At 45.7% G+C, this 14,057-nt stretch overlaps 1 protein-coding gene across 2 annotated transcripts; it reads left to right on the top strand.

Moving 5' to 3' along the window:
* The first annotated feature begins 2,640 nt into the window (after positions 1-2,640).
* LOC124707296 (homeobox protein HOX1A-like) lies at positions 2,641-11,489 on the top strand. 2 transcript variants are annotated; one of them, XM_047238957.1, is made up of 12 exons: positions 2,641-2,734; positions 3,901-4,787; positions 6,544-6,709; positions 6,794-6,917; positions 7,004-7,116; positions 7,232-7,804; positions 8,278-8,553; positions 8,665-8,754; positions 8,844-9,479; positions 10,005-10,262; positions 10,390-10,479; positions 10,568-11,489. In XM_047238957.1, the coding sequence occupies exons 2-12, from the start codon at positions 4,357-4,359 to the stop codon at positions 11,030-11,032; spliced, it is 3,222 nt and encodes a 1,073-aa protein (XP_047094913.1). In that variant the 5' UTR covers positions 2,641-2,734; positions 3,901-4,356; the 3' UTR covers positions 11,033-11,489. The 2 variants fall into 2 exon arrangements, with proteins under 2 accessions (XP_047094913.1, XP_047094914.1); XM_047238958.1 differs by lacking the exon at positions 2,641-2,734 and having other exon boundaries at positions 3,911-3,931; positions 4,228-4,787.
* Positions 11,490-14,057: the final 2,568 nt, after the last annotated feature.

Genomic DNA, 14,057 nt, shown 5'->3' with positions numbered 1-14,057 from the left:
ACAAGGTACAACTAGAGCATGCGACGAGGCCATGTTTGGGGTCCCTCCGACAAAGGCTGATCGCATTGAAGTACTCATCAATCCAGGTGTCGGGTCTGTCTCTGCCATCATAATGCTTCAAGTTTCCGAGTAGTTTGAGGTTCAAGCCTTTCGGCGTTTTGTCCTCCCGGATGCTCTTCCCAAAACATTTTGGGCCAATGTAATCAATCCTGTATTCGTTGAGACGTTCCCGTGCGTCACACGAGCTGCGCCTATGCTCGGGGGATTCGAGCGGGAGTGTGACCTCCGCCCTTCGCGTCCGCCTCCCCTACTAGGTGATGGTGAAGGAGATCCATGCAGGAGCCTGCGAGTTCCTTACGCTTAGTTTCCAGAGCCTACAGATCCACAACCATATATGGTGTGATTTGGGTCATCAGGAGCTTCGGCTGCTGAACGTGCTCTCCATGTTCTCCGGCTACCTCCACGAGTGTGTCAGCATCCATCCCTTGATAGAACTTTAGGCTCCGGCCATGTGATGGCTCCGGTGTATCACGGGTACGAACCCGCGGCGGTGCCTCCGGCTAAGCTGGAGCCGGGATGTTAGCGCTAGACGGAGTCTTCTGCGGATCGTCATCCTCATCGTCATCACCTCCAGTCAGGGTCACGAAGACCTGCTTTAGCAGAGATGATTCACCATCCTCTTTCTCTACGTCCTCTAGCTCCTTGCAGTACCTCTCGTACTCCGACGAAGCGATAGGTGAGACGTCATCTGAGAATAGGCTGAGGCCGTCAAGAATCGAGTCTTCGTTGTCTCTTGCTCCTTCTTAGTGCTCGGAGTTGTTGTTGTCTCCGGCATCCTCTGCCTGCACGGGTCCAGCGCCTTCCTCTGGAGGGGCGGATCCGGGTTTGTGCGCGAGGAAGTGCACGAAGTGACACCTTTGCTTCTCTAACACCTGGAAAACCCAGGCGGATCTGCATTGGTCTTCCACCGTTGTTTCTTGCTCAGGGACGGATTTGGTGGGCTTTGAAATTTCCAGACTTAAGGCGGAATCTTCCTTCGGAAGCTCTTGCATCTTAGATCGGATCATCGCGGATGCGTCCTGCTCAGCGGTGGTCGTAGCTACGTTACTTACCAGTGCGTTTCCGTCGGAATCGATGGTCTCGCCGATGAAGATGTGTATCCCGCCGATCGAGATGATGGATAGGTTGACAGGGTGGGTCCTAGCCAGAATCCAGCACTCGTCCTGAGGGACGATCGGAAAGTTGCCAACATACAAGACACGCCCCCCGGCGATGGTATCGCCGATGCCTCCGAAGGTAGAACCCTCCCGGTTCTGGCCTCCAGATGCCGTTGGCCCCACGGTGGGCACCAACTGTCGTTGCCTATTCGACGGTACCCTGGAAGAGGGATCCTCACGAAGGGGGGAAGAAGTGGGGGCCATAGGGCGGAGAGCCATTGGGACGGTGGTACGCGGTTAACCCAGCTTCGAAACACACTGCTCGGAAGTAGGGCCTACTACTGCTTGTATGGAATTATCTGGGCGCTTTCGCGTTGTTATAATGAGTTTTGGTTGTGCCTCCCGGGATCCGGCTTATAAAGGTGCAATGATCTAGGGTTTCTGTGGAGAGTCCTAGCCGGAATACAAGACACCTAACTACGGAATACATTGTGTGCACGTCAAGAATTCACCTAGATCTAGCTTGTCGTCATGGATCCGGACACTTCATGGGCCTCCATGGATCCGACTGCTGGCGTAGGTCGGTTGGGATCCGGCTCCTGTTCCTGAGATGGACTTCCCGCATCTTCTATCAACAGCAACTGGGCCGCCCGGTGGGCTGTAAGCCACCTCCACCATCTGTGGGCCACCCGGGCTTGCCAGATCCAGATCATATCGTTGGCATAGCCATGAAGTATACCCACATCAGTTTGGGTCATTTGTTGGCAAATTACCTAGAATGCCCTCCCACCTACCACATAGGAGGGTAATTGCGATCATTTATTGCCAAACGTTCAATGCCCTCCCACCTACCATGTGGGAGGATAATCGGGGTTATTTTTTGCTTAATGACTAAGGATACTCCCCACCTACCATGTGGGTGGGTAGGTGGGACTATTTTCTTGTGAAAAGACCAATAATGCCCTCCCACCAACCATGTGGGAGGGTATTTCTGGTCATTTTTGCCAAATGACCAAGTATGCCCTCCCACCAACCACGCGGGAGGGTAGTTGGAGTTATTTTTTTTTGCTTAATGACGAAGTATACTCTCCCACCTACCACGTGGAAAGGTAGTTGGTTTTTTTTTTTTTTTGCTTAGTGACTAAGTATACTCTCCCACCTAACATGTGGGATAGAAGTTGGGGCGATTTCTTGCCTATCATTTTTTAAAAATTATAAAAAAACCGAAGAAAAAATACAGAGAAGCGTGAATGTCACCTTTGAAAAGGTTTTTTTTCCCCTAGACTAGAGTTTTCTCTGCTCTCGGGTCTAGAGCCTTATTCACTGGCAGGCCGAAATGGGCCGTGGCCGGGCCGAAAGGCCATAATCTCCGCTGACCGAGGTAGTTGGGCGGCGAGCAAACGGACAAGCGCCGCGCACGCAGCGTGGCCTTCTTCCTTCTTTTTAAGCACTCCTCGGCTGGCGTCCTCATCGGTCATCGCTCGCTCACGCCGCCCGGGACACACAGGAGACAGCCGTCGAGCTTCGCCAGAGGAGGCCCTCCTCTCCTGGCGGCGCCGGCGCCGGCGGCTACCGCGGTGAGCACCCTGTCCCCACGCCCTCCTCCGCGCCGCCCCGCCCCTATAGCTTCCCTTTTCCCGCCCGCTACCTCGAGCCCGTTTCCCAGTTCCCGCCTCTTCGCCCAAATCCAAAATGTTTTCGCGGTAGATTTCGCCTCGCGGAGGCAGCGGCTCTCCGTGAGATCGGGGAGTTTGCGGTGGTCTGCACGCCGGCGTTCTGCTGTGTTGGGGTTGAGCGGCGGCTGTGTAGGGCTGGTCGGTTGTGCAGGTGCTGTGGATTTGTCGGTTCCGGGTTTCAGTTTAGAAGGGGCCTGGTTTCTAGGGTTTCGAACTTCCCTTTGGTCCCGGTCGTGCTAGAGATCCGGGGCTTAGGACAATACCGGCTAGGAACTTTGTTGATCTGGTCGGTTCTGGAACCACAAAACCCCAATTGCTTGCCATTTGGTCGGGGCAGGTTGGAACCCTGTCCCCTTTCAGGTATTAAGCAAGGGAAGAAATAGCTTTCAACTACCGGTAGAGAATTCCAGGGTGGTCTCGTGCTGTTGGAATTTTGAGATGATCTTGTGAATAGACGAACTGTGGAAGCTGGTCTCTACCGGTAGCGAATTCCAGGATGGTCTAGGTGCTAAAATGGTAGTACATTGCCGATATCGCTGGCCAGTTGTCTGCCGGTGTCAATAGTTGCCATCCAGGCGAACTCACACGTCTTGGCAGCAGGGAAATTTTAGCACCCATTCATGTTCAGCGCTGCGCTATAAAGATGTGCGCAAATTGTTACTAGGGTTCATACTGTGTCGGGAATAACTTAATATGATGCACAATTCGTATTGGTGAATGAAATAAATTTACTGTACTGGATTTAAATCCAGAGTTTTAAGATGTAGAGCAGATGGGTTCTTATCCCAGTGGCAGGGACGCGGTGGCGTTTCCCAGCCAGTCCGAGTCCGACTCGAGGGACGCGGTGGCGTTTCCCAGCCAGTCCGAGTCCGACTCGAGGGACGCGGTGGCGTTTCCCAGCCAGTCCGAGTCCGACTCGGAGTCCCACGCCTCTTCCTTAATTAAAAAACGACGAGGCTCCTCCTTCAATGTTTTTTTTTAAAGATGCAGGGTTATCAATGTAAAGTCATAACTCGATCAATCCTTACAATCACCAATGCTGATAATACTCTTTTTATTTGTTGCAGGTGCTGTTTAATTTGGCGCAACTTTGTAGAGGTTCCTATTTCACTGCGCACTTGCTGTCCTCAAGAAGACATTTCTCTGAAACTGCGTTTATTATCCAGTGTTTTAAGATGTAGAGTGGATGGGTTCTTATCCCAGTGGCAGGGACGCGGTGGCGTTTCCCAGCCAGTCCGAGTCCGACTCGGAGTCCACGCCTCTTCCTTAATTAAAAAACAACGAGGCTCCTCCTTCATTTTTTTTTTAAAGATGCAGGGTTATCAATGTAAAGTTATAACTCGATCAGTCCTTACAATCACCAATGCTGATAATACTCTATTTACTTGTTGCAGGTGCTGTTTAATTGGGCGCAACTTTGTAGAGGTTCCTATTTCAGTGCGCACTTGCTGTCCTCAAGAAGACATTTCTCCGAAACTGCGTTTATTATTCATTAGAATAGAGTAATTTCCTTGCCCCACCCGATGGACAAAAGCACTGCTCCTGGTCCTGCTGAGGACATTCTTGAGGATGGGAATCATGCAAACTCTAGCCAGAACACTGAGACCTTTAAGCATCAAAGTTTCACATACACATCCCAGTCACCGGGTGAAAGGAGAAATTATAAAAGGGCAGCTAACAGGGGAAGGAAAGGATCCACAGTATCAGAAGAGAAGTCACCTAGTGACTCTGTGCACACTCTAACAGAAAAGGCTGCAAAAAAGCCACCCAGTGACCCTGTACACACTGTGGTAAAACCAGCTGCAAAGAAAACTAAAAAGGGTAAACCCGTGAAGAAAAGTTCGGGCAATGAGTTCTCGACAATTCGTAAGCGAGTTAGGTATGTTTTGAATCGGATGAACTATGAGCAAAGTCTACTTGAAGCATATGCCAGTGAAGGATGGAAAAGGCAAAGGTTTGTCGCCTCAATTCACATACTATATTTGATTTGCTAGCATCTTCTCCTGAATTCACCTTTACATTCTTGTCACATTTAGTTGAACCTTTATTTTACCTTTTCTATATATTATATAGCAAAATAGTGGGTAGCTATCCCCCTATTTAGAAAACCCGACGCGGATTTACTACCTACATGGCTAGGTACGCATAGGTTGAGCGTCCTAGAATTTTGAGATAACTGCTCTCCTCGTCTGAGATGCGAACTTAGTTTGTTAGTCTGGGCAAACGTTATACCAGGCTGTTCCTATTCATTCGCAAGTGGTAGCTCCATGTCTTCCGTAAAAAAATGTGGCGCGGTGGCAGAGCATGCCATATGCGGCCCGTGGCTTTTGTACTCGCAAAAGGCAAACGGTGCGAGTGCTAGCCGTGACAGCAAGTTGTATGTGTCGGTGCCGTGCATGGTGTTTGCTATTTTCCCGCGCGTCACTTCAGCCTCTTCTGTACAACTACAGCCCGTGCTGTGCTGGGTCGCTGATCCATGCTAGGACCTTTTTAGGATTTTTACTGCTGATGATGCTGCCATTTTCCTATAATTAAATCCCCTTGCGTCAGTTGAAGTACACCAGGACATGACCTCACGGGAGCGGCAACAGCTTGTGGACGTGACACTCCAGATGCGTCGGCCTTGCCGTGACCTATTTACATATTTAGGATTCTTGATGTGGACACAGGGACGGTGCGGGGTAAAAAAGAAGAGGGCGGTCTATTGAACCACACCACACCGTGTAGTCTTGTCAAAAAAATATTTTTCCCTACAAAAATATGCTATATAATAAGTGTAAAGGAAAGCGGCTACCATAACAGATTTGTGCTCTTGTTATAACGTCGATGGCGTCTACCGTTACGACTTCAACCCTGAACGTTTACTACTGTTTGTTCCCGTGATCCTACGATTAGATGAGTGTGCGAATCTATTCCTGTGGGTATCTATGCCCCATCTAGCCATTGGATAAGCCCTATCGGCGTTGATATTATATATGTTAACTTATATGCAACTTCTTTTTCTGGAGCTATAATATATATGTTTACTAGAATTGGTAAGATCTGCTGCAACTAACTTGGTCCCACTGTATAGTATAGATACTCTGAACTGTCCCAAAATTACTAAAAAATGTTACAAGATAACGGAGCTGCGGTATTAAGCTAAAACACTACCTCTTTTGGTCTTTCCTCTTAAATGCCATTTAATCAACCATGTGGATGTTTAGATAAGTTTAAAATTGATGGATGTGTTTCACCATGTGTACATTTAGTTTGAGGAATACACTTACAATTCCTGAGGTCTAACTTTCTATATCTCAATCTGTTGTGTCGTGAATCTCTTTGGGCCTGAGGTTCCACTTGATATTTTTGTCTTTTGAGAAAAGAAAGAAAAAGGAACTTTGAGCGCTCATCGTAGTAAACACTTTATCATGGTTTTATCGTTGTATCTCTATTGAAGTCTTTCTGTCTTGAGAGGATATATGTGATTCGTGTACAGCTAAAAGTTCAAATTATCCTCAGTGCCAGTGGTAATAAATGATTTTGGGTTCAGTAAAATTTACATTCTTATTTGGATCCTATTTTATCTGAGGTGCAAGAGCATTTCTTTTCTCTTGTTTTTGCTTAATGTTCATGTTCGAGGACACAGTTCTTGGATATTTTTAGTTGTGAGTTCGTTGTACTGCAAGTTGGAAAATAAAAATGTTAGTCACCCATATACAAACATGCAGTTTGGAAAAGATAAGGCCCGAGAAGGAGCTGGAACGAGCCAAGGCGGAAATTGTGCGGTGTAAATTGAGAATACGAGAAGCTTTCCAGAGTCTTGACCATCTTCTATCTGTGGGGAAACTCCAGGAATCTTTGTTTGATTCTGAAGGAAAGATATCTTGCGATGATGTATGTAAACACATTATCTTTACTAATGTAGTGTTCTGTTATGTTTAGCATTTTAGTCAGTGACCATGCTTCCCCATCTTGCAGATTGTTTGTTCCACCTGTAGTACCCAAGACGTTACATTGAATAATGACATCATTCTCTGTGACGGAGTTTGCGACAGAGGATTCCACCAGAACTGTTTAAACCCCCCTTTACTGACTAAAGATAGTAAGATTTATTTCCCTATCTGTTACTATATCTAAGTTTCTGCTATCTCTACTATTAATTCATTCATGAGATCCATTCCCTTGTAGTCCCAGCGGGAGATGAAGGATGGCTTTGCCCTGCATGTGATTGCAAGATAGATTGTATAGACATAATAAATGAACTCCAAGGGACCGATCTTTCCATTGATGACTCTTGGGAGGTAACAGTTTGGCTGTTAAGAATACTTAAGATTGTCCTTGTTTCATAGCTACTGAGTCTAAACAATATTCCACCATGATACTACATAAACTTTGCTACTACATAATTTTTTGCAGAAAGTTTTTCCTGAGGCAGCTGCTGTGGCACACGGACAGATGCAAAATGATGTACCTGATCTTCCATCGGACGATTCTGAAGATGATGACTTTGACCCTAATATTGCTGAAGAGCATGTGGCTGGTCATGTAGAAGTATCATCAGAAGAGGATGAGGGTGAAGATTCGGACTCTGATGACTCAAATTTTATGACCTCTTCTGACAACTCAGAACATGTTAAGGAGAAAGAGAAAGTTGATGACCTTGGATTACCTTCTGAGGACTCAGAAGATGATGACTATGATCCAGCAGGTCCTGATTCAGATAAAGATATCCAAGAGAAGCAAGATGAGTCAGACTTCACATCGGACTCTGATGATTTCTGTGCTGAGATTGCTAAGTCTTGTGGTCAGGATGAAGTTTCGTCAGGTCCTAAGGTCGGAGATCATAGTAATGACATAGAGGGAGCCACTGTTCAGCCTAACACAGCAATGTCTCATCTCACTTCTAAGGATCTTGGAATCGACTCAGATTTAATTTTACCCTCAGGGAGAAGGCAGGTTCAAAAGTTGGACTACAAAAAACTGTATGATGTAAGCCCTCAACTTGCCTGCCTGCATGCATATTTTGACAATAATTTTGCCGATGTTTCTGCCTTTCTGGCCCTGCGAAAGCCTATGGTGTATTTTTTTATCAATTACCAGTGATGTCCTTACTTTATTCAGGAAACATAGGTAAATCCAGCAGTTCCAAGATTTAAAAACATTCATGGGGATGATCGACATGATTAGAATGCGATAACTATAACTAGGAATATGTGCATACCTTGATAATTTAGCAAATATATGTAGTAGATGTTGATCTGCCCTTTCTTGAATTTTTCTATTGCAAGGCTTTGTGGAACAGCATGAGCTTTTGAACTGATGCCAAACTATTACATCTAGTACAGTTGTCTAGCAGAATTTAGTAACTCAACTTTTATGTAGAAATGTTGGGTGCACATGGATGAATGTGTTTTACTGGGTTATGAACTTGACATGCTTCCTCTTCATGCTGAAACCAAAAGGATGCTTATGGGGACGCCCCATCTGATTCAAGTGATGGTGAAGAGTGGTCTGGGAAGAGCACATTCAAAGAAGATGATGAAGAACGAAATGAAGTGGATTCATTTGCACGCAATAGCTCCAGAGGAGCACGGGCTGTGCAGCAGAATAGCACTCGACAAAGCTTGCATCCTGATGGAATTCATGGTTTAGTAAATGGTCTACATGCAGGGCAGCCTACCTCTGATGGCAGCAATAGTAAAGCTAAGAAACGGCAATTTGGTCCAGTAATCAATGAGGTACAATGATTATTCTCATCTCTTCCTGGTTTTATATTTGTCAGAAACGGTGGGACTAGCTTTGCTAACCGAAGTTTGGTTGTAGTTGCTAACACCTCATTTTTCTTGCAGAGGCTAAATAAGCATTTCACAGTAGACCAATACCCTAGCCGTGCTGTTAAAGAAAGCTTGGCCCAAGAACTAGGGCTGACATTTCGTCAGGTTTGTACGTCTTTTTCATGAATTTCCAATTGCATGTGACAGTTGACTTAGCATTGAGCAAAAAAACCCACAATGGCTTCTGCTAACAGGTTAACAAATGGTTTGAAAGTACCCGTAGTGCCGCAAGAGTAGCTGCTACCAAGAATGGCACTCGCATGGAAAACCATGGCAACAAGAGGAAGAGGAGCTCAGTGGTAACTCGCATGGAAGTTGCAGACCCCAAAGAGACGATGTTGGAAAAACCTAATGCATGTAAAAACGAAGCTATCAAACAAGATGGCTCTTCTGGAAACCTAGAACCTTTGGAAAACATAGAGAAAGTTGCTGACCTTGGATTACCTTCTGATGACTCTGAGGATGATGACTATGATCCAACAAGTCCTGATTCTGATAAAGATATTGAGAAGAAGCAATCATGTTCAGACGAGTCAGACTCTGATGACTCCAATTTTATCGTCTCTTCTGATAATTTGGAACATGTAAAGGGGAAAGAGAAAGTTGATGACCTTGGATTACCTTCTGAGGACTCGGAGGATGATGACTATGATCCAGCATGTCCTGATTCAGACAAAGATATAAAAGAGAAACAAGGTGAATCAGACTTCACATCAGCAGGTCCTGATTCAGACAAAGATATCAAAGAGAAACAAGGTGAATCAGACTTCACATCTGACTCTGATGACTGTGGCCAATATGTGGTTTTACCATCTTCAGGGAAACGGCAGGTTCAGTCTTTTACCCTCAACTTGCATGTGTGCATATCTAAGCACCTGTTCTGATAATGTTTTTGTCCTTGATGAAAGATTTTCATATCTTTATTTACCTTACTGTCAACTGGGAGAGTGATTGCCTTATTCAGAAAATTAAGCCATCATCGGGATGCTCAACATAAATTAGAATGTGAGCATAGACAGACATGAGAGCCTGCTAATATAGAACTAGATACTTATAGCTCTGTCTTAAATTTAGTTATTGTGTAATAATATATGAGCTGATACTGAACTGTTGCATTCTATTTTTCTTATTGTGTAATAATGTATGAGCTAATACTGAACTGTTGCCTTCAGTTTTTCTTATTGTGTAATAATATAGGAGTATGAGCTAATACTAAACTGTTTCCTTCAATTTTTCTGTTAAGCGGAATTTAGTAACTCAATTATCAAGTACATCTTTGCTATTGTGTGCGCATACATGTACGTGTTTCACTGGTTTATGAGCTTATATGTTTCCTCGTCTTGCTGAAATCGAAGGATGCTAACCGGGAAGCACCATTTGATTCGATTCATGGTGAAGATTTACCTGAGAAAAACACACCTGAAAAGCACAATGGGAAACAAAGTGAAGAAGGTTCTTTTGTGAGCCAGAGTAATGAATTCACTCCGCAAAGTGCTCAAGGTCAACAAAGCTTGCATGATTTGGTGAATGGAAAACATGAAGAAGAGCTCCTTACCCCTAATGGAAGCAATAGTTCAGTCCCGAAAGGAAAATATGGGCCAATAATTTATCAGGTACGGTGGCATACTTTCTTCCTATATCAGTGATGTTAGTTTGTTAAAAATGAGCCGAACAAACTTATTAGCCAGCAATATTGCTATCATAAGTTTGATTGACCCGCAATCACTTCATTTTTTGCAGAGGCTACAGGAGCAATTCACAGCAGATCAATATCCTAGCCGTGCTGTTAAGGAAAGCTTGGCACAAGAAGTAGGTCTGACATTACATCAGGTTTGTACCTCTTTTTCATGAATTTCCAGTTGCATGTGACAGTTGTCTTGCCATTGAACAAACCCTCACTAAGGCGTTTTGCTAACAGGTTAACAAATGGTTTGATCGTAAGCGGCATAACACAAGAGTAGCATCTAGCAAAAATGGCACCAAGGGAAATGGGAGCTCAGTTGCAGCTCACAAAGTTACAGACCCCGAGACGATGGTTGAAAAACCTGATGTAGGCAATAGTGATGCTGCAAATGAGGATATGACATCTGGAATTCTGAACAAAGGTATCAAGCAAGATGGTCCACTGAAACGAAACATCGTTGATGTGTTGATGAGAAATGTCAGCTCTCCAAATAGCAGTCAAAGACGCACTACCGCCAAGGGGTCGGTAGGGCCTCCAAAAGGTAAGTCCAGCCAGGATCGTGTAAAGAATGCCTCCTCCAGCCGTGTTGAAAGGCCAAAAGATGGTGATACAGAGGATGTGATTCTGGCGCTAGAAGCTGTAGATGAGAAAACAAAAAACTCAGTACTGCGGGAGCTGAAGAAGAGGAAAATCGGCTGATGACTTTTCTAGCTAAAAGACCCTTTGGATTCGCAATGGGGACCATGGTTTTGGGATTAGGGTTCTTTACCCACATGGTGGATGTTTTACTCCCAACAGGAAGCTTGGTTTGGTTTGGGGACTACCTCTTAAGATCGTTATATTCCTTCAGATCGAAAGTGGTTGAAACTGAGAATTCAGAAGTGTAGCGGCAACGGTGTATCATGGTAGAGAATACAAACTATAGGATGTTTCGTTGTGCATTCGATGCTGTTGTCTCCTTTACCCAGCTGTGAAATCATGGTCCTGTACAGTCATGGGTTGTGTACTTGTGCCATGTGTTGTCTACCTAGATGAGTAAGTAGGCTGTTCAGCTTAGAATTTATATGATACATGGAGTATTGGACAACGTCATTAGACGTGCATACATGTTGTACTGTTCGTAAGGAGTATATGCCCCCTTCATTTTCATGATCTCCACTTGTCCCTTTATCTGCATTAGTTTTCACTTTTCAATTGCATGCTACGTTTTGCGAAAACAGTCTGCCTGGTCCATGATATGCTTATTGAATCTGTGCACGCTGTTAAACAGCTCGATGCAGTAGACAGCATCAGGTTTGAGCATGCTGAAAAACGATCTTAGAAAAATCTTGCTCCACTTTTGGAAGGAAAATGCACCGTGATATCTGTTTCCTTTGGGAAGAGACTCACTGCAGTATTTGCAAGGCCGTCACCGTCGCCGAATCTGTACGCCATGGTAGTAGCGTCACTTTGCTTTGCCCAGGTAAATGATGCCTCCTTAGTGGGCCATTCTCCATGGTCCAATGTTCCGATGGTGATTTCTTTCGCTTTGTCAAATGGATGGTGGTGAGTCCTACTCCACAGATTTCCCAAGACACGGAATTTCGCTGCACCAGCCGACCACTTGAGACCCAAAAAAGGCGGTCTCCCTCGACGTCGAAACTAGCACATCACGGCGCGGTAGCTTCTCGCAGACACCAAAGTTTATCGAATCCTAAACGACGCAAAGTTTTATCGAAACATAGCAATCAAGCCTCAGGCTTGCCTCATGGTATGAGAGTTTCACTTCACACCAATGGCATGGCCGCGGAGTGCTGAGAGAGTCGAGTGTGCGTGCCAAGTGCCAACTGCATAGTCTGCATGTCGCTGTTACTACGGGGTCTTTGTTCAGTAGGGCGGGGACGACTTGCCCACTGGAGTACATTGGATTCTTCCATGGTTTTTTTTTTTTGACGTGATTCTTCCATGGTTGATGGGGGTGAAAGTGAAGCTGGATCTATGGCTAGAAGACGAACCGGGTGCTGGATTTCTCCACCGTTCCGTAGGCGTCATGGAAAAGGGCATCTGGTTCTGGGCCTCCATCCTTCCGTCCGTCCGCTGCATGGTCCATGGAGCGGAAGAAACCAAAGCCAGTCAATAAATCCCTAGATGCGTGACCGTTGGACCTCACAGGAGAAAGCCAAGGTTAACAACAACAGCAAGTAGCAACACCTTGAATCTTTCACACATTTTTCCATAGAAAGCATATATTGGCAGTTGCATCTAGCATCTGCAACAAAGCATTGTCCTAACATAATTACGGATGCACCCAACAAAAGAAACGATGAAATACAACAGAAAAAAGTCCCGCTACAGTGGTTTATTTCTTGAAACAGCAGCGTTAACACCACCAAGACATCACCAGAAGTCTAACTCCTTCAAAAGCGACATCTCCAAGAAGGAAACAGTGCACAAACGACGTCGTCATCCGATCAAAGATCTTAGGTTTTTCACCCTGGAGAAAGTCCTCGCTCACAAAATAATGCCTTTCAACAAGGGAATTGCCAGACACAACTAATTAAGACTATGTCTTGGATTTTCACCCTGAGAGGTAACACAATGAATTTCTCATGTGCTGACGCCCACACTTACGATGCCGCAGCTCCAAGCCACAAAGCACCAAGCCAATTCCTCGTCGTCACGAAGACTGGAACCACCATAGCTAGTCCTCAGATCTCGACCTCAATGACATTCCCCCTACTGACTTAACCATGGAACAACAAAGCATGCTCCATGATGCTAACAACCAGCAGAACTTCGCAACGCTCCCTCTGAAACCAAACGGCCAGAGAAAAACAGCGGTGCACACGAAGAATCCCACCCGATCCAGCAAACTTCAGGCATAAATCGCCGAATGAAGTTCGTCGACGGAGCCTTCCAGAACACGACACTCTAGCCAGATCCGAGAACTCGCATCCGATAGATCATCATCTTGGTGTGAGTTAAAACCCTAGGACAACCATCTTTATTCAAAGCCACGCCTATAGCCCCCATACCACCAGCCGGTAGGCCTAGGAGGAGGCGAGCCATCGGGAAGCCGAGCAGGAGAAGCTCACTGTCGTTAGACGCAGAGCAGGCCGCCTCAGCTCGAAATGGGCCCAGAACGGGCCCACGTGGGTCTCACCGGTGTCTCCCACACGGCTGCGCCTGGTCGCCCCACCGCACCCCATGGCGGGCGCCGGCGTCTCCCACGCTGCTGCGCCTAGCCGCCCCACCGCACCGCCATGGCCGGCCCGCCGCCTCGCCCGTTTGCCTCATGTTATGTATAGCCTTTGTTCCCTTTTAGCCTTTAGGCCCAAAAGCCCATGTCTTCCTTGTACATGTACTGGGTGCTGCTATGAGAGAAATCCATTTGGCCATTTGCGTTAACAATTACTATTCATATTCATTGCTTCAGATAAAACTTAATTATTATTTTATAAACAACAACAGATTCCCTGTGATCGAGCCAAGTTGGTGTTATCAACCATTTATGCCTGAGGAGTTATTCGCCAGTTTTTATTGAGGTTAACTCTTGGAGACTCATGACCACCAATGCTCCTGCTACTTGAAATGAATTCGCACGAGGGAAACATAGTTGTTTAACCAATTTGTGAGCTTGAGATGTTTTGTTGTATCCGGCCGTCTTCCCTGCCACGAGTCAATTGTATGGGTGGAAGAATCCACGCCTTGTTTGTACTGTATTGACATACTATGTGTATATAGA

The sequence above is a fragment of the Lolium rigidum genome, chromosome 4 (genome assembly GCF_022539505.1).
Source record: "Lolium rigidum isolate FL_2022 chromosome 4, APGP_CSIRO_Lrig_0.1, whole genome shotgun sequence".
Lineage (NCBI taxonomy): Eukaryota > Viridiplantae > Streptophyta > Magnoliopsida > Poales > Poaceae > Lolium > Lolium rigidum.
This window is presented reverse-complemented; position numbering and strand designations above follow the sequence as displayed.